Source organism: Glarea lozoyensis (genome assembly GCF_000409485.1).
Source record: "Glarea lozoyensis ATCC 20868 chromosome Unknown GLAREA3, whole genome shotgun sequence".
NCBI classification, from domain to species: Eukaryota; Fungi; Ascomycota; class Leotiomycetes; order Helotiales; family Helotiaceae; genus Glarea; species Glarea lozoyensis.
The window spans coordinates 219,069-239,293 of NW_007360998.1; the positions used below are offsets into that span (position 1 = coordinate 219,069).

Below are 20,225 nucleotides of genomic sequence, written 5' to 3' on the forward strand. Positions count from 1 at the left end.
GTAGAGGTGCCACGTGCTGCAGAAGATCCGGGGTTAAGTGATTGAAGTAGCGGGGTTGGAGATCAGTCATCCTCACCGAGAACTCCATGCAAGAATCCCAAAGAGGGAGTTTGCGCAAGAATTACGCCGGAATTGGAGGTTCTGCTGAATAATGATTACGGATATTTCCCTCCTCTACACCATGATATCGACGAGATCATGAGGCTAACGGCAACGCGAGACGTGAGGTTGCATTCAGACTTCGCGATCCGATGCCGTTTTGGAAAAATCATGTACGGCCTGCTTCGTTCGGTTGGCGGCCATGTGTCGCCAGATGTGGCCGCAGGAAAAGGCCTCAAGCCACCGGTTTAAGGGTCGTAGACAAAAAGGCGGACATGAGAGGAAAACATGGGGTGCTGATGAGGGTGTGGGAAGGCTGCATGGGACGGACTGGGGGGCACATAGCGAGGAACGGCTGCTCATTCGTTGCCAGGAGCCGAGATTGGGTTGCGAGAGCCGGATGTACACGTTTCTAAGGGGGTGCGTATGTGTTTGGGACTGGGTGTTTTGGGAATGGCGGTGGACGTGTTGGAGTTGAATTTAAGTGTTGACCTTCCTGTTGTGCAATTAATGCATGTACATGGGAGACGCATATGCTCTGGGTATGTAGAGATGTGGATCGAAAACTACAACAAGTCAACATAAATGTATGGATGAGAGAAGTGCGTGATGTTTGGACAAGGCATTTATGGTGAGTTGGATTTGATCTCGCTCGCACAGTGCTATGAACTCCCTGCCGTACAACCAGTAAGACCCAGCCATTTGGAATAATCGAAACGTCCCTAAGCCCCTGTTAAACCTCCCCCTCTCGCTAAGTTAACTTGTTGGACTATGCGTTTGAATTGCGGCTCGGCAGTGAAGTATAATGGCATTGTGTAGAAACATAATGGATGGATGTCTCACTGAGCGAGCAAGAAGACTGAAAGCTCGGCAATGCTCATGAACTTTTCTATATCCGAACAAGTGAGATATTATCTGAACATAAGGTACCGATGTCAGATTCCAGCCCTACATAGAGACAAACCCGCTGTAGTCAGATGCTACGGGGCGGGTACTATGCGTCTTATTTTGGTACCTACCGTATCTCTCACCGCTGAGACAAACATATCTCGGACCGCCTGAATAGCAAGGCGCTGGCCGGCTAATGCCACAGAAACGGATGCTTTGCATAGCGAAGTATATCGGCAATCGGGGGGAGTTGTTAGTCTGAGTTGACTGGCTATTGACTCGGCTAGATCAGAGCAGACAATCCCGAAACCAACCCAACCAACTCTGTCTCGGCTTTGCGAGCGGCCGCTGAGATTTCTCGTCCATTGAACCACGTGCACCTTGCTCGCTAGGGTCATCTCGATACCGTTGTTTATCTTGCATTGGGCCGCTCGTGAGAGCAGATATTGAGACAATTGACAAGGAAAAATCCCCTTCCTGGGTCCCGAAGAAACTAGATAACAGTTAGCAATATATTTCTTGATACGAGGACAGATAGTGTTGGGTTGGGGAGCTCGTTTAGGAGAGAATTGAGGAATCTCGTGCATTAGCAAACAATGGGTTGTCTTGCAAATGCACTCCTGCATGTTGGTCAATGAGGGATAAAAGAACTTTGTTGGTTCGCCCAACATGACCGAGTAGCTTAAGGAACACGGTACTGGCTATTACCTTCTCATCATCACACTGATTCTCTTCACATTTTTCAAGTCCAGCGGAGTCGGATCCTCCACCTTCCTCCCTCTGTAGGTAGCATTCAATTCGTCCCAGGTCAAGAATATCTTCTCCCCATCTGCACTGGCCTTGAAGTCGTACTCCCAACTCGTCGTGGACTGCTCCCTGCCATTAGGACTTTTGGGTAGTAGTTGGTCTTTGAGGATTAACGTGTATTGTTTGCCATCCGACTTTGCAACATCTAATTGTATGCCTGCATAGCTGGACAGGTTCCAGTTGCGATCCTCCCCCGTTGTTCGCTGCGATGCGAACCCCGCGCCCCCCAATGTTTTAATGTCAAGGTTTCCGTTGAACTCGGCTGTGGTTGGGGATTTCGTATCGATGGTTAGATACGATTGAGAGGAACCTCCACGTACACGATCGTCAGAGGATGTCCAGTCGCTAGGGTTCCATGGCCTGTAGATAGTCAGTATGCTGCTACGAACGGGAGGAATCGCTTGGCTATCACTTACTTGTCTCCTCCAAAGAGAAATTTCTGGGATGAAGAAATGGAAGTCATAATCTGCTTGTTAATTGTGTACGTTATAGGCGACAGAGCTCTTGACGAAGTAATAGCTTGTTGAGCCAGAATTATTTGCGACGCGGGGAACACAGGGGTCAATCTCCGCTTCTTCGTCTGACGAATCCGTAAAACAAACAACAAGAAACACAATTATTTGACAACAACTCGTGTAGTTGTGTTGAACAAAACCTACAATATTCACTCTTCACTCTTGACTGCCGGTCCAAAAGCGTCAATGACCTCACCATTTCCAGCGGCGGCTCAGTGCCGGCCGCGCTTACTGCTGACAGGAGCTCAGATCTGGCAGAATGAGGGGAAAGAAGCATTTGCGCACGATACTTCCTCGCAAAATATCCAGGCTTGGAAAAGACACATGAGCTGGGAATTCTCCTTACCCATTGTCGAGTCGGAATTTCGAATTCAGCGTGAATGTGCCAAAGAGCCGAAGACCCGAAGCCCGTATGCCTTTTCTTCACGTATTCATTGCCAGATTTGGAAATGTGAGAGATAACTTGTTTGTGGGCTCGAGTCGAGTTCCGGATATACCGTGATTTCTCAGCCATAGCAACTTGTGGAAAGAATCGCAAATATCCTCAAATAGCAGTCGCGTAGCTAGGGGGCTTTATGTACATGCCGTATAGCAAGGATACCTACCATTCGTGTCTCCCTCGCAATAAACCATAGCGCTCGAGCTCGAACCCTCGAAGCCTCCCAGCAACTCCAAAAAATGACAAAAACCTCAAGCTCCACGTCATTGCAAAGCCTGAATTACAATTTCCCCTTCCCTTTCCCGTACCCTTCACGCTGATTTGGAAGCTTTTCGTTCGTATACTGGCAGGTCACCCGTCCCTCAAAGCGGGCTATGCAACTCCTTAATGTTCCGACCCTCCGTTACGTCAAATCCTACAGAACATTTCATTCCACCGCCTACCAGTAGATGTGCGATCTGCATGATTCGCACACATCTATGCACTTTATTTCATGTTGAGCCCTGAGGCTACCTGGGCAGGACAGCGCAGGTCGGGAGTCGTCAAGCCCGTCTCTCGGTCGAAAGAATGTTCGCGCGAGATGGGCTGGATGGGATGGTATCCACTTTACGTGAACGTCACGGTGGAGGGACGGGGTACGGGTGTGTGCTGCCTTCGGCGTGGTGGTACCCTTATTCTGCTATCAGATAGATGGTGGTGAAAAAGGAATTATGAAAATAGCTGCAAGGCTGCCAGTGTGATATTTGAGTGACTCGGCTCAAGGAGTCGCGAAGCAAAAAGAGTCGGGTAACACTTCAATGGCATTATGGTTTTGTGTATCACAGTGATGCAGCAAATGAGATTGTGAGTATAAAGAGTGATGTAGTTAAATTTAAACAATAAATAAGTGTTCTCGAACCCAACAGCCTAGCGACTGTCGCTCGATTCCATCCCGTGGGGTATTTACAGTAACAAGTAGTAAACATAAAAAAGTTGCGTTGCCCCCCATACATACTTCTGGTATCAATCCAGCAAGTAGAACAAAAATCCAACAAAACAAGTAAGCATCTTATCCCAGAACACCAAAACGACCAGTTTTGTTCATGCTATAATATCCTCCAAAGCAGGCCCTCTAAAGAACGAGTATCGAGCGCTTCGATCTCTCGGTTTTTATCATAACACCAGGATCCCCAAATGAAAATGTCCGTTTATCATGCGTACGGTGCGTGGCGTAGCGGTCATATCTGCGTCAGGAGACGAGGGGACGGAGGCATTGAGAGGGGCGTGGTTGGGTATTGGTAGCCGTTTTCGGAGCAGGTTGCTGAGTGATCGTATGAGTGTGAGAGAGGAGGAGTCTGGAGGTTGCGAATTAGTCTAGGCTCTCGTTATGTGATTTGAGGTGGAAAGTACTAACATGAGGATTTGAGTCTTCGTAGCTGTGGGAACTCTGAATGTCGATTGCTGGGAGACCTTGATAGCTCAAGTTGAATGGTGCCATGGTATCGTCTTCCCGCTTGATCGAGTCTTGGAAATGCATCAATGATGGTAAAGTGACTGGTTCCATGTATCCACCATATTCAGCGCCTGTGGATACTGGTCGGTATGGCTGTGATTGCGGATACGGAGGATATGACATGTCCTCAGGAGCCGGATATGAGTGTTGGTAGGCAAAGAGTGGTGGTGTCCGCGAACCCTCTCGATCATATTGGCTTCCAAAGATCAACTCATCATCGTGGTGCATTGGCGGCGTATACTGGCTTGGGAGAAGTCTGGGAGAAGTTTGTCTGTGAAGAATATCTGGGCTTCTCTTACTCCACTGCTGCTCGTGACGTTCTGGGTGGTGAAGTTCGGCGTGCTGCTGTGGCGGAGATGCTGAAGATGATCCTGCCCTTCTCTCGAGGTCTTCAAGACGTCTCTTTAGCTTCTTGCCTGTTAAAGCTTTAGTAACTGTCCTATCCTCATACTAAGCCGTGCTACTTACGGTAATTGCGTTGAGCAATGCGATTTTGGATTCTTCGACGCTCAGCGAGATCTGAAATCTTCGTCCAATCTTCATCTGGGTTTGCTGAACTGCTGAAAGCACTGCTGGTCCCATGGGCGGTGATATTCCTGGTTGCCGTCGGCGCGGCGTATGAGTAGCTTTGACGAGACATGATGGTTGGTTTGTAAATGGGACTTCGATGGATGGTGGACATGAAGTGTATTAAAGTTATGAAGCTTCTTTTAAGAAGTGAGGTAAGGTGAGAACTTGTTGGTGATCAGGAACTCTGTACAACAAGGTAATGAGGCATCCAAGTTGGGGATGCTCCTCGAGTATATATGTGTGTGGGCAAGCACAAGGTCCGCAGGATACGGACTTTGGCATTTGGGGCCCATCTCCCACGAATCCCTGCCTCCTCAAAGCTGAGCTCGAGAGAGTCCGTACATACCGACCCTGCACCAAACTTAGGGCTGGGACTGAGTGACCCCCCTGTGCGGTTCGATATTCCCTGCTTTCAACCGTTGTTCGCAGTGACACTGCAAGCCACGCTTTTGGGGCCCATTATTTCGAATATGGCACTCGAAGTAGTTTAAACTGATATTCCACCTGCATGGCCGTCCGCCAGGTGCTTTGGGTTACGCCAGGTGTGGGACAAGGATCGAAAGCCGTGTCCGCACACCCTGCTCGCACTTCTGTGCCTTTTCCCACGAAACCCAAAGCTTTCCAGCGGCGCTAAGTTGCATGTGGTCGTCGTCTGGCTGGCTAAATGCGGTCAATTAGTTGTCTTTAAGAATAGAACATAAGTCGACTAACTTATCAGGGGGTTCGCTTAAAGCAGCATTCAGCCAACATCACGACGCCAACAGCTCCCCCTAGCACTTCAACCGCCAGCATCACCAGAGCCAACACCTTCTGCCGCCAACATCAAGCCCCTTTTCCTTTTGGCGTCTTTCGGTGCGTGTCTCTGCTACTTGGAATAGAACTGCGCTACGGCGCGCTTGTAGTGAGAACGAATAGCGATACCCGACGACAAACGCTTGAGACCAATTGTTCTAATCCGGAAGAAACGATAGCACATGTTTTCTCTTGCATCAATGTTCATATTTTCCTCTGCTCTTAGCGCCACCCGCCGCCGCCTTCAAATTATTAATGGATCCAAAGCTTCGCGAGAAGTAAAGGGAATATCCCAACAGCACGCAGCAGAACCACACTGGAGATTCGCCATCACCGACCCCATCTCTGGAGGGTCTGGAGGCAATTCATGGGGTTTGCAGATCCACCTGTGGATGGAGGACTCACTCCTTTCTCTGCGCCGACCAGATTGTGGAGGGGCAGCAAAGGAATGAACCGCACTGGGAATACCTTCAAGATCGCGTCTGATCAGCCTCTGCCTTGTAGCTTGTCTAGTATCACATTTCAAATCGGCCCCGTAGAGCATTGAACGGCTCGCAACCTCGCCGCGCTTTCGAGCGAAGGCGCGGCTATCACACGGCAAGCTGCTCCCACGTCCAGGAACCTGCCCGCTTGTCTATCCACTCGCAGAGGAGCAAAAGTGGTTGCCTGGAAATCCGTTCTCATCATCTCGTTCATCTGAAGTCCAATCGGAGCCGGGAAGTCGGCCATGGCAAGTGAAATCTTAAGTCCCTATCCTCCGGGGGGCACAGTCGTTGATGTTGCGCCGTTCCCCCATGGAGATTGCAACAGTTGAACCGAAATTTGCGTAAAACATTTCGTCGTCAAACAACGGCCAAGATTTTTCCATCTGGCTGTTGAGCATTGTTCGAGAATCGAGTGGTCCGAGGAACTCATCCCTACAGCCCTAAATCCAACAACGTCCGAGTCCCTCCCCTTTCTGGTTCGGCGAAGGAGACAGGAGCAGGAGACCCTAAACGCACCGTGCTGTCTCTAGCAGCGGCCGCTTGGTCGACCGTTCTCCATCCAATCATTGAACGGCAGTGAAGATACATCTCACAAGTCACTACTCAGCAGGATGAAGTTCCAATTGATACTACAGAGGCTCATCGTGAGCCTTCTCATGAGTAATTCATGTACCGGCGTCTATTCGGTCTTTGTAAGCCCCTATTTCCAGAACTTCCATGCACGTCAATCATCTCTCTATCGCGCTAGGAGAAGACCCGCGGGTTTGGGTACATGCTGCCAAGACACGCCTGCGTCTAAATTTGGTACGTATGACCTCTTCAAACGCAATAGGTTCGGCGGCTCCAAAATAGCTTGTGATTTCAGATACAGCAGCTTCGATATTGATTGCAAGCTTTTGGTACTGCGAGCCACTTCTGCTCTATTCTAAAATCAAAGTTTTTTCTGAAGTTTCGCCCACTCTCGAGGGTGAATGGTCTAGTTCGTGTATCCGGGGTTGGTATTGCAAACCCGATTATGAATCGACCATGCACTGCTAAGTCCGGACCGTGTAACCCAGCTTCCTTGTGCCACTTGCTTCTGCACGCCCTTCTCAAGACTGGAGAATAAAGTTCGCAGTAAAGTCGAATGTTTAGCGCAAATGTAGTAGTCATCACTAGTTTTCCTACAAATTCAAAGAGTGGTCCTGTGTTTGGCCGTGGTAGCACAAATTTGCTCATATTCGCTGCTTTGAAGCCCCAGCTCGCCTCACATGTCCAACTCAGGTCAATTGACAGCAATTAATGGAGCACCCAACTAATACCCGCGAGTTGACCGTGCTGCTACTGTATATCCGACGGGCAAACTAGCGGGTATGAATCCGCAACTTGCCATTCTGAGTTGGTTCAGGGAGATCTGGAAGTCTAGGCGCCGTAGATAGGGTACTTGGTGGAGGGTTGTTCCAGGGCGTGATATGGGCAAGGAGCGTGTGCTGTAACTTACTCAAAGTAGTCAACAAAACGGCAATGGGAAATTTCGTGCGGGGATGAAGTGCCATGGAGCGCGGTGCGTGTACCAACGACTGGAAGCATGGCATGTCGCGACGAGACGAAGATCTTCCAGCGGCGTATAGAGCCCTATCTGGTTGATCCATCAGTGCAAGTGCTCCCAAGCTTCCAAGCTCGTGATATGCTTTTGGCCCCCGCCGCCTTCACACAGGTCTGCTTCTCGATATCCGGAAAGGGCTATTAGTGGCCATTCTCCAAACGATTCCTAATTAGCCCTCATTGAGCGGGAGCTGGGGGCGGGCCAAGGATGCTACGGAGGACGAAGCGGTACACAACCAGCAGTCCCCTTCCCCCAAGCAATTCCTTCGCCAGCACCCCATGAAACTCTCCTTCCAGAACCCTAAAACGCACGTGCTTTGTCATATGTTTATTTATTGCGCCTCCGATGACCAAGACTGCTGCAGCTTCTCTGGGACACGCAGTGTTCATAGGCCAAATTCCGATCCCGTCTGGTGACCGCCCCCTGCCACCGCTCATTCAGACTCGCAGATGGCCATGCAACCCCCTGTTTTCATGCTCGGGGCCAATGGCAGCGCTGGAATCGTACCGAGAAGGAGATGGGCGACGGTGAAGATGGCGGAGAGCGCACATCGAAGGTTCTCTTTTGACCCCCAAGGAATTAGCCTCTGGTTGAGCCTCGTCGACGATTGATGGTCGGAGCATTGAAGGGCGCACGATGGCGTTTGGGTAGGACCGATTGCTGCGCTCGCATCTTGGGTGTTCGCGAGGGTGCTGGAGGGTGCTTGAGGGTGTTGATGTTGCTGTGTTTGGTGGGCAGGCAGAAGATTTGGTCGCTGAGCAGTGGGGAGCTTAACCTTGAGGACGTGCACGCTGCTCGCAAGAGACCTGAAGGGCCATGTTGACGAGTTGCGCCTGCCCTGAGAGAGAGTTTCTCAGCCCTACCCGGGCCGGGCTTGCAGAATTCTGTACAGTACAATCTCACAACTCTCTCAGGGACTGTACTTTCGTACCTGCAACTCGTGTACGTGAAATGTCTCCTTTGGTCATTCTGGTGCCGTCGTCTGCTATCATACCAAACTGTCACTATCATAGCCAGCGCATATTGCAAATCTCGATGCTCTGCATCCGGGACCGGTACTCGTTCTCAAGCATTGCGTCCAGAGTTCCGTGCAATGTTGCGCGTAACCCTTCAGGCATACTCGCCAAACCCTTTGTGCCCGAGATTGGTCAAAGAGCAAAATGCAAATCACTATCACTATACAAATTGTCATAAACCCAAGTCGCCGGTGACTCAAAAGGAAGTGCATGTACGCCAGCACTAACAGCGGACCATGATGTGAAATTTGAGATGCACCCGGTACTCTGTTGAGCCTCGTACCTGTAGGACGCGGGTACCCTAGGACGCAAGCACATACTGCAAAAATCCGCGCCATGAGTGCTCTTTGCAAGCGTAACGACAGCTCCGGCGGAAACGTCCGCGTAACGATAGCGAACCATAGAGAGTCTACAACCCGTAACTTGCCGCATTGGGTAAACGTCTCTGGTGCAAAAGACCAAGAGTCACGGATCGTGTCCTGCTTGTGGCATTTACCTCCGCAAAGTGGTGACCGCACAGTGGTGCGCGCAATATGGTGGAGACGAAAAGTGAAATCACTAACTCACTTCAGGGCTTCCGGCGTGCGCAAGCCTCATGGTGGCTCCAACACCTCCAGCTACCCATCATTGAGCCTCCAGATACCCGTTCTTTGACAGGAAGGACCTGGCATGAGATGGACGCTCCGGCTGTTGCCCATCGATCTGAGATTCAGATTTGAACAGGAAAACCCTTGATCTCCACAAAAAATCAATGTACGAAGTACATGAAGTGCTCCAGCGTCGTGAGCTCTCCACTTAAGCCTCCGTTTACTGTACGAAGGTACAAAATTTAGGCACCCACCAATCTGTACCCATTTTCTTTGATTGTGCAATCGACGATGAAACGGGTCTTGGAAATCCTTGTTTTGGACTGATCGCCGACTCACCGGGAACACAGTACCCAAAAGGCTATTCACGAGGCTCATGGCGTGTGCGAATCTCCGTGCAGGATTTCTGATATGAGGAAACCAAAATCCTCTGGAGGGTGCCACGATGCAACGGGACCGAACGGCAGAAGCAGAACGCCAAAAATGGTAACTCAAATCCACCCACGTTTTTGTCCAGGATATGGATGCCCCTCCCTTGTGCCCCCCAGCTCACACCCCGGGTATACGACCACATCTTCACCAAGAAATCGTTATGAGTTATGTTTTCGTATAATTCAGCAATGACGTGTTGCAACGTTCCATTTCGGGCAATTGCGAGCTCGAAAAGTACTGGGGAAAAGTACTGGGACTCTTGCAAAAACTAATCTTCGTGGATAAACCAAGTGAAAAGTAAAGCTCAATGATATCTAGCCCTAAAGCTTGGTATGAACCATAACTGGCAATCCCTGAGCGTGTTCGCCTGCACTTGCAAGTGGACGATCTCATTTGCAGGCATTGCATCCTAAACGAAGCATCGACACTGATTGGTGTGTTCGCACCGGTGAGTTTTGTGCTTGTTCGGTTCCACAAGTCCAAAGCGTACATTGTTTTGCGTAAAAGAATGGTCAAATATACAACCGCGTCATTTCGCAGAGAGTACTCAAGTGCTATAGAGGTAATTGCTAGAAATTTAGGCGTGATGCATTGACATGCCTAAGAACAGAGTTGCGGTGAAGGAAATGTAACATGTAGAGACAACCACAATTGTCAGGGGCAGCATAAAGCTCGATGTATTCGGATAGGCATGCATGAGGCTATGATAGAGAGTTGCTCATGACCAGCGCGGTTAAAGCTGCAGAAAGGTCGCCGAGTAGGTCTCCCCTTAATCGGCGATAAACTTCTCGCTTAGCTCTTTCCGCCGACCATAGGAGCTCGCATGGCAAGTTCATGAACGACCATTCCACCATAGGGCTGAAGTATGCATTTAACTTTGCTGCTTGTTTTGAAGCAGTGTAAGATTAATCAGGGCTAAGTAAGAATCGTTGCTGAAAGCTTCAAAGAAACTTGAGAGCGTGCCACCCTATTACCTTAGGAGTGGTCTTCCTGCAGTTTTATCCTTGTTGACTTCGCTGGAATACCTTGCAGTTCCAAGCGGAACAACGTTTGACGAAGACATAACTTTCAGTCAAGCAATGCGTTGTTGAATGTAGTCTCCGATTTGTTCGCGACATCTTGAAGCGCTCGTAAAATCTGACAGCAACATTAGCGACCTGTTAAGCGCGTTCACGTAAATCCAGAGAGATCCAATCCAAGAAGAGATCATACGATAGAAGGTACCTCTCTCTGGGCGCTTTGAAAGCTCTATCATAGTTCGGTGAGGCAAACGTGCAATCCAGACCACAGCAGGACAAGCTTTACCTAATGTACGAGACTGGGTACCTCGCGGCTATGTGCTGACCACCGTTCAAGCATGACCTTGACGGTCTAGACGGTCTGGCACCTCGTAAATAAGCGTATAATCAGCCAATCGTCTGTGAATTGATAAGTCAACCATTATTTCTGAAGATGAGTTCAACAAAATGATGAACACTTTTTTCCTGGTCTCCTAGTGTACTGCATATTACCCCTTGGAGTCGGTTCGAGCTTCAATCGAGACTACAAATCTCACCCTCAGGACCTTCCAGAAGTCCGACACGACTTACCGATTGTTTCAATGGCTGAGATTATACTTTGGCCCCCAGCCAGTCGCAGACTGGAACTGCGCTGACAGGTCTTGCCAGTGATACAGCCACCACGCGAATAGTGTCCGAAGGCGAGGACCCACCCATAAGGATGAGGAGATGAAACCAATTAGCAATCAAGACGTCCAGCTTCCACTAAAACCCATCTGTCTCCTTCCTCTTTGCGTTACTGGCAATCCACTCCCCCTCACGAGCTGCCAACCATGTACCCGACCTTCATTGTACCCCTATTTCCATACATGAGATGGAATTGGCACATGGCAAGATACCATGCGATGCATCACTATGCAAGCCACGAAACACATGTGGTTGTCTCTGCATCAAAGGCTTCGGGAGTTCTGCCGCTAGAAGATGATGGCTTTGAAGATAATATCCCAAACGATGCGAAGGATTCTCCATATTCGACAGCTATTAGCTTCGTAGGCTTCATTTGAAGAATTCCATGCATTTGATCTTTCATGCTCTTAACTGAATGAACATAGCAAACTACGTAACATTCCCCTGTGCCCAGATTATTGATCAGTCAGATGTACGACCACTCCAATGTGAGAGATTCTTCTGGAGCCATGGTAATGCTTCTGGGATTTTGTACCGGTAAAGGACTTTGAGTGCTGATTTTACCCATGCTAACAAACGGCTGGGACAGCTTGACGGGTTGGAAAGGGGGTTGTACTTGAAATTCTCCGCTAACGGCTCGAGAGGAATTCAGCCCGATTTCCAGTGGTGCTTGGCATCTCACCGGTTTGCAAATCGTTGGCTAGATTGAGTGTATGTAACGCGGATTCGTGGCTAGAGTGCTTCGTTATAGGAGCTTATAATCATTAATTCGCAAGGGAATTCATTGCCATGCTTGTTGTGAAGGATCGTAGGCAGCAAGAGTTCAGGTCCTTCCGAATTCCATCATGGCTTCGACTGATAATGGGGCCATTAACCGCCCATCTCAGACAGCTGGGAATCGTGCCGAAGGACTGTTCACGGCCTTTTTATTTAGCAGAATATCATCTTGAAATTAGAAAAAGTAATAACGCGAAGAACGACCCGTTCAAGAAAATATCTAAGAATTCATAGGGAGAATTGGTAAACAAAAACTTGCGCAGAAGTACCAATTTAGCACCCGGAAAGGCTTTCTGACGCGGCTAACACTCCAGTGGAGTTATCACATGGATCCATGCGGAAGTGTGCCGGGAATTGAGAAGTGACTTTGGGCTAGAGACACTGGAATCTGAACCCTTGCAAGCTCATTCCTTCACCAGGATTTCATTTCTCCTGCAGAGTTTCTATTGCAGGATGAAGAGTGATTGGGAGAATGCTATTGTAGAGCATATACAGGTCCCATCCGGAATCTAGGTCTTGGTCCTGAAAGTAACGCAATGGACTTCCACCAGTCTGAAAGCTCATAGGACTAGATTGGAGTTTGCGAATGTCCACCAAGATTCAGAGAATTCAATCAAATGACGACGGGTTTCATCCAGGAGCTGGGCATCGTCTGAATGAGCTGCTCAAATCGAATTCCTGGATAATTGTGATACGGAACCAGATCCTGCATTGAATCTGTAATTCAGGGAATCGTTTCCCAAGCCCAAAATTAAGTCCATTATAGCAACGACCTTTCAAGACCGACAGCACATTGCATGATAATCGCACTTGCAGTCCATGGCCATAGCAGGGAGCGGCGTATAACATTTCCACGGAATCTTGAATTCGCCTGGTCAAATCATCTGTGGACGACTTCTCTCGAACGTTTGCAATCGAATCCGGAACCCCCCGGAGTACAGGTTAATAGGTCTGGCACTGGCAGTAGTGATTAATTTCGACTAATTGCCCAGGGCGCTGCATTTACGTGGTCGCTAGATTGCATGTAGAAGTGACGAAACGATTGTTCGAAAAGTTGAGATTCGACTCACCGCCGAGAAGATACGACAGTTAGCACCCTTTACCGTTGACCTGTTTAACAAGAACGTATCGTGATGGCTTTCTACTGCTGTGTTCGGTCTCTCCGCAGATATCCTGAACTTTGATAAGGCTGAACAGTGATCTTGCGGCAGTGGGAGCCGGGCAAGCGATCGGGTCGACTGTTATTGGGCCCTTGAACGAAGAATGAATGACAGCGCCATTACTTCATGCTGTAGCATTATCACTCAATTACCATTGTGAATGACAGTGTCGTTATCGTTGATACTTTCGGCGAACCCTGTACTTAAGCGCCCCAGCGCGCGATGTGTCTGGAGAATTCACCGCCGTGGGGTAAAAAGGCAACAGTTTCTACACGTCTTGATAGGTCAAATGGAGCGCAGCGCCGTATTATGGATCTCGAAAAGGCGGAAGACGAACGCTTCGACGGACAATCGGCCAAGCTTTCCTAGCCTGCAAGCCGGATGTTGGGGCTTGTTCTGTAGTGCACCGCCTACCACCTAAATAGGAACAATTAGCTACCATTCGGTGACTTCGTAAGGCTGGGCCAACCATGCAGGCCCTTGAAAGGCTTCAAGCGGCCATCACGCCCTTGTCGAAAACCACGTTTGATGGCTTCAATATGAAATTATGTGCCACGAAGCACAATTACCCCAACGGGTTAGGCGTCGTGAAATAGATAATCAATCCAATGCAAGCTCCTTGAGAAGGGGCCCAGTTTTTGACTTGTTGCGAACCCGAGTGTGAACGCGAAAACCTTGGAGATTGACGCATATGTGAAGCAAGCATAGGAGAAGTGTGATAATGCGTTGTTTATCCTTGGATGGATTATCAATTAGCAGCTGCAAAGATTGATTTCAGGGGGGAATGAGATGAGACTGCGACTGAGACTGAGGTTGCCAGCGCGACTTCTCGAAGGTTGTGCTTACTAAATAAAGGCCGAAGTTTAACCGACGTGTCCTAAACCTTAGAGGCATTGAGACTTGTGTCTGTATACAACAATACCGACGTCGAGAATGTCAATTGAAAATGGAAGCCATTATATTTCAGTCCTACCTTTCGAAGCTCTTTTATTCTGGTGTCTTTAAATGCTCCGACCCAAGCTACCCATCTGATCAGCACTCCAATGACGGCCGACGAGTGCCGCAACGCGTACGTACAAGTCCACAACCATGATCATAATCTTATTGTTCCCTCTCTTGGGAAAACATGGGACTGTCATGAATTTCTTCTAGACTCACGAGAATCGCAGCATCCCGGCGATGTTTTTTACATTGTTACGACTGGTTGACAGCGCCATCTTATGGAGAGAACCATGTGAATGACTTTACAATCTCTCGAAGTCTAGCCGCGACATAGTTTGTTTAGCGATTCCAGTGATAGCAGACATGGCAAACTAGCGACGTGGGTTGTACGACGGTTGCGATTTTCGGATTCTCTATTATGTTGTTGTTCGGACATGGAAAACAATCAAGCCGACTCCGGCGCGTTGAAGCTATGCTTTGAATCTTCACCTATGAGCATCCCATGACTCCAAAAGGCTGGAAACTAGCGGCCGATGCATTGCAACTTGTTGCTCCGATCCCGATGTTCAATGTTGGCAGTATGCGAATGCGAAGCGCTCAATTGGCATCAATATTTGACAACAGCCTTACGTAGGTATGTAGAGCCCAACCCCATCGAAGAATAATCCACTAACTCTAACAGGCTATTTGGTGTGCTTGTTCATCCATGAAACACCTGTGAAGTAAATCATGATGAACAGCAGCGCTCGAGCCTTTTATCATCTCGCATCAAATCAGTCCATGAGGTGGAAGCTTATTGCCAATGACATTTTCTATGATACAAGCATTGGGCCCTACATCTAGTGTACACTGTATTTTCAATTGCCTCGGGTCCAACGACAGGGACCTTAATGTTGTGCCCAGCTGTTTTGCGTTTCGGGCGTGGACGTTGGAGATTCACCTCGGGCATTTACCTGTAGCAAATGGGAGAGATTTGTTCAATGTTGCAGAACATGGATACCGGGCCACGCAAGCCCTTCTTTTTTTTTATCAAAGATGGGAGTTTCCAGCCTCGCATGCTGTTCCGGGGGTTCCAGACCAAGCAGAGTATGGACTCGTTGTAGTTTTGGTCACGCATACCGATGCGATCCTTCGGACATCCCATAGCACCTGAGTCTCCGTGGCCTGCCGTCCAGGATGGTGATATGCATGGTTGTGCATTGAAATCTCATCAAGTGATCGAAGCCATCAGGCTAGAGCTTGAATGGGAAATAGTGTGCGATCACTCATTGAGTTATCAAAAAAGACGACAAAGTACTGACTGCTTTCAATCGAAGTACTTGGTTTTACCCTTGAGGCCTTGATCCGCAGGCGATTTTGCTCGGGCTTCAGACGGTCATTGACGGTAAATCCACTTCACAGTGAGTTGATTCTGCGTTGTCGTGTTTGAACGCGTCTCCAGATGGGCCAGCCTATGGCAACCCTTGTATCGTATGTGTAGTTGGAATCCAACACCATTGGATAAAAGCACATGCGAGGCTCATTAACAAATTCGCTGGCAAGTTGGTAATGCACAACAGTGAGTTCTATCTAAGGTTCCAGTCCGTTCTTTGAAACCATCCTGCTTAACTCCTATCTAACAGTCTAGCATCTAACTTTATACATCTGCGCTTCTAGAGGCACAACAGAAACTTTGGGGTCTTCATTTCTAGATTCGCATGCGAGTTTGCTTCGATCATGTTTTAGGAAAGACTCTCGATTTATGCGGCGCTAACATACACGTTGTCTCGTATAGCTACATATATCAGAGCCGCTCGGAAAATAAATCGCACCGCTAACGAAATCAAATTAAGTACCGGCAAGGACCATATGAATTCATCCCCATTGCCGCTTTGTTTAGTTATGGGTTTGCCACACGTTGAGGCACAAATGATGGTATGTTGGAAAGTTGTTGAAGTTGAGGCAACATTACGGCACAGCAACCAGTGTTGTTTCGGTCCCCACAAACGCGACGATCTGTATGTTTTTGGTTACATCCTATGGTTACATGCGCAAGACTCTGCTCCTTTGTGGGAAAATGCCTATTTGGTATTTGAGTGACATCGAATACCATTTTGGCCAACGAGGCCTGTCTATATCCGAGGACTTCGGGTATAGGAGCTTGGTTCACAAGTTTGAACCGCACACCTTATCTATACCAACATATCCTAGATAAAATTTTACGTGGAATCGTGCGCACCACAGACAAATTCAAATTTTCGATGGCCATGTTGGTCTATCCACTGTTACGCATCAAACCAACAATTGGTTGACATAATTGGAAAGTGGTGCTCTACCCGTCACCGAGTAGCCCTTCTTTTGGTACAAGGGCTACTCTTCTCCAACTGAAGCGGGCCTCAATATTTCTATTTTCGCGTTGGTCATTTCCCCATCAGGAATATCTCCTTCACATGGCTGAAGAAACTCTCCTTCGAACGTCGAGATAGTGTTCTGACATAAGATACCTCAACTACCGACTTCAAACCACGCGGTATCTAGGTACCACCCCGTGGCGTTGTCAGAATGTAGCGGCGATCGTGATATTATCATTCTGACACGAGGCTCCGATTGACGAGCTTACTGAGTTTCCCGAAGCCTTGCATTCGTCGGGTCTTCCTTCTGAAGAATTCATCAAAGGCTCTGCTTTCCCATTTTGTTGTGCGAAACGTTGAGGAGGAGCGGGCACACTTGGTGCGATCGCACAGTGGGTCTTCCCTATTTATCCTCATCCTAAAAGGGAAGTTAGGAAAAAACGGTTCTGGAAGATCATGCGCCGCTGCTGCACTTTCCTGAAATGCGCTCTGCCTGGCAGAGTTTGTTTCGCACAGGCTGTTTCTGTTACAGTACTATTCATGGGTCATTGTTGATATTTTTGGTCTTTTACGCTGCCGAGAGGAGCCTTACCATTGAGGAGCGGGCGAGATCATGGGTACCATTCAATTTTTTTGTTACCTCTATTTCAGGAGTTTAAATATAGTCACATGTACTTTTATTCTTGCGGTTGTGTGCTATTTTTGAGCGTAGCCTTACACGGGTTTCTAGTGAAAACTTCACAAGTAGCTTGGCGTGTAGTTCTTGACACTTGCGTAGAAGCTAAATACTTAAACTAAAGATTCAAACAGAGAAAAAGAATATTGTATTCAAGAGCGCTGATATTTTCAAGGAGAAGTTTCCTGTCAATTTAGTCACGCGTGCGCACTTCAGGCTTTGCCTTATTCCAAGAACACTGTATTTTCTTCTTCGCTTTCTGGGCGTAGCACGTACTACGTTCTCTAAACAACGTTGATTTCCAGGGCCTACTGATAGATAAATTAAGTGTTGGCTAGCTAGCTAAACACATGATACAGCTCCTACCTGGGTCCATCCGCTCTTCTATCTAGTTTACAAATATTTTATTAGGATTGAAAAGCAACAGGCTACTGATAGGAGTAGAAGTTTGCTGAATTTTCATTTCCATACTTTGTATCATGCCTTGGCAGTCTTCTGATGGCATTTTGATGAATCCATATCATTAAATTTCTACGGTTTTTACAATAGTCTACACCTAGTGTGGCTTTGAAGTAAGAGCTACGGTTTCCTCTCTTGATGACATTATTGTATCTTTACATACGTACCTCAAGAATGAAATGATACTGTCAACTCAGTCACCCCCCTCAGAGTCGGAAATTCCTCTAGCACGCTGCACATAGCGTCCATCCACAGCGACCCCCAGGGACCAAAGTTACTATGTCAAGACTGCTTCTACATATTTGAAGACGTCACATCTCTCCACGATCTGCACACGGTATGAGTATGCTAAAACGGTGGTTCCGCTGGGAATTAGAACGAAGCTCCGCCGAGGCGATCTATGCAATTCGACGCCCATTGGGAAACTTATGTACGGTTTGATTGTCGACAGGATCGTCTTTGATTTGGTGTATTTAACGCGAGCCATGTACCCGACAATTCACACATGACGAGTGAGCGACCAGATGACCCAGTTACAGGAAAAGGAGATGTCGAAAGGAGACAGTAAGTAGTAAATAAGTCCTCGCCCCATTTATCTTACTGTTGACCTCGTCGGTTAGTGGATAAGTAGTTATAGTAGAAGATCGGTCCGAGGACTTCAGAAAAAGAAAGAAAAATATAGCCTAGAGGTCTAAAAACAGCGTCGACTTTCAACTCACCGGTGATGAGGTTCAAAAGAAGGTATGAAATGGTAAGTCGCATCGAGCGAGGACAAGCATGACGCTGGCGTTTGAATAATATAATATGATCGAGTGTTGAATCATTCAAGATCCGACACTGTTACAAACCCATCCGGCGAAGAAGCTTTGTAAACTCACAACTCTATTGCTGCTAGCTTCGCTAAGAAGATCGGGAAATTTGCATTGTCAAGTCATGAGAATTCTGGAGTCTGTGATGGCATAGGTAGCCACGGTTCGTTCTCATCTATTTCAAGGTATTTTATTTCCTAGATCAAGACTCTCTTGTACTAATTTGTCAGTCATTTCGTTGGGTTATTATCAGCAGATTAAAGTAGGGGTAGAAGATGGTATTGTGTTTCGTGAGGTTTCTAGCATTCTTTGCATCAAGCTGGGTAAGACTGCCACTGACGAGCTGAAGGATTTGGCGGGTCAAATTTCGGCATCGTGATTGAGAAGGTCTTGAATTGTTATTGCTTATGGGTTTAGAAACATGAATTACAATGACCCACCTCGGTCTTCTTATCTAACTCAACACTATATGACTAAAAGTAAGAAGATTTTCGCTGATTCGAAGACAACCTCCCTCTGCACTGCTACAACATCATCGCTAACCCCATTTCCCGTCTCATTGCTGCTCACCTACCTCTCCTTCACCCCCCATAAAGCCACCTCTGTCACCCACAACACACCCCCACCCACCTATTCCCCACCTGCACAATCTCATTTCACCTCCTCCACAAACACCTTCGTCTCACCCACTCTGCTCAAAGAAAAAGCTATTTCGCTTTATCCCTCTCTCGCAGCTAGCGTATCGATTCTGCGAGGAGACGTTGATGAGATGATATATGGTGGGGTTTGAAATGAGAGGATATGAGGTTTGTGAATGTAGAGATTAGATGTGCGTTCTTCTGGGTTGTTTCGTTTTAGGGTATATGAGACGGGTTCTGAGATAGAGGAATAGGTTGACAGTCTACATTTTAGAATCCTAAGGATGGAAAACTAAAGCGGGTCTTAATGTCGAGCTTTAACGAATTTACATGAAAAGAGAAAGAGAGAGTAATGAGCCATCAACCCCATAACTCTACCGGAACACTCACCTTCCCTTAAACCCCCCCTCATCCCACCAGAAAACCGAGTCACCATTATAATCCCTTCCACTCTCCCTCAATCCTCTCATTTTTCACTACGCACTACCATCTGCCCTCCATTCCCACCCTAAGACCCAGATGAACCAAAACCACCAAGCATACCAGACCTTCACCCCCCCCGTCCACCTCCACCATCTCGGCGACTCCACCTCCGCAAACTATACATCGATCTCCAAATCCCCTACTCTCACCTCGCTATACCATACTACGACTACGACAGATCACGAGATAAATAAATCTAATATATATATATATATACAATTTCACCTCTGATCTACTCAAGAAAGGATTTTACATCTCCTGCGTTTGCAGCAGAGATAAATAGGGACGTACCTCCCTACCACCAGTCGTCCCATCTTGACATGCTCTTCTTTCTGATATTCAGCACGATTGAAAGATCCAAGCTACCTTGCTCCTCCGTGCCCTGATAGCACCATCTAAAACCCCCTCTCACATATCCCACCCCCTCCCCTTAACCCCCCCCCCAAAAACCCAAACCCAAACCCAAACCATCACCCCACAACCTCTCCACACCAACCCCCCAGAAGCAGATATACATATACCCAACTTTCCACCATCAAAACACACTTCCTAACAAGCC

At 47.9% G+C, this 20,225-nt stretch overlaps 3 protein-coding genes across 3 annotated transcripts; 1 reads left to right on the forward strand and 2 right to left on the reverse strand.

Moving 5' to 3' along the window:
* Positions 1-1,691: 1,691 nt before the first annotated feature.
* GLAREA_00077 (Galactose-binding protein) lies at positions 1,692-2,257 on the reverse strand (the record flags this gene model as incomplete). The annotated part of the gene is made up of 2 exons (XM_008084837.1): positions 1,692-2,154; positions 2,211-2,257. 2 exons carry the CDS (start codon positions 2,255-2,257, stop codon positions 1,692-1,694), a joined length of 510 nt encoding a protein of 169 aa, XP_008083028.1.
* A 930-nt stretch (positions 2,258-3,187) lies between these two features.
* Positions 3,188-4,880, reverse strand: GLAREA_00078 (uncharacterized protein; the record flags this gene model as incomplete). Its single annotated transcript, XM_008084838.1, has 4 exons — positions 3,188-3,427; positions 3,949-4,082; positions 4,138-4,656; positions 4,709-4,880. The coding sequence occupies 4 exons, from the start codon at positions 4,878-4,880 to the stop codon at positions 3,188-3,190; spliced, it is 1,065 nt and encodes a 354-aa protein (XP_008083029.1).
* A 4,144-nt stretch (positions 4,881-9,024) lies between these two features.
* GLAREA_00079 (uncharacterized protein) lies at positions 9,025-9,407 on the forward strand (the record flags this gene model as incomplete). The annotated part of the gene is made up of 2 exons (XM_008084839.1): positions 9,025-9,210; positions 9,261-9,407. The coding sequence occupies 2 exons, from the start codon at positions 9,025-9,027 to the stop codon at positions 9,405-9,407; spliced, it is 333 nt and encodes a 110-aa protein (XP_008083030.1).
* Positions 9,408-20,225: the final 10,818 nt, after the last annotated feature.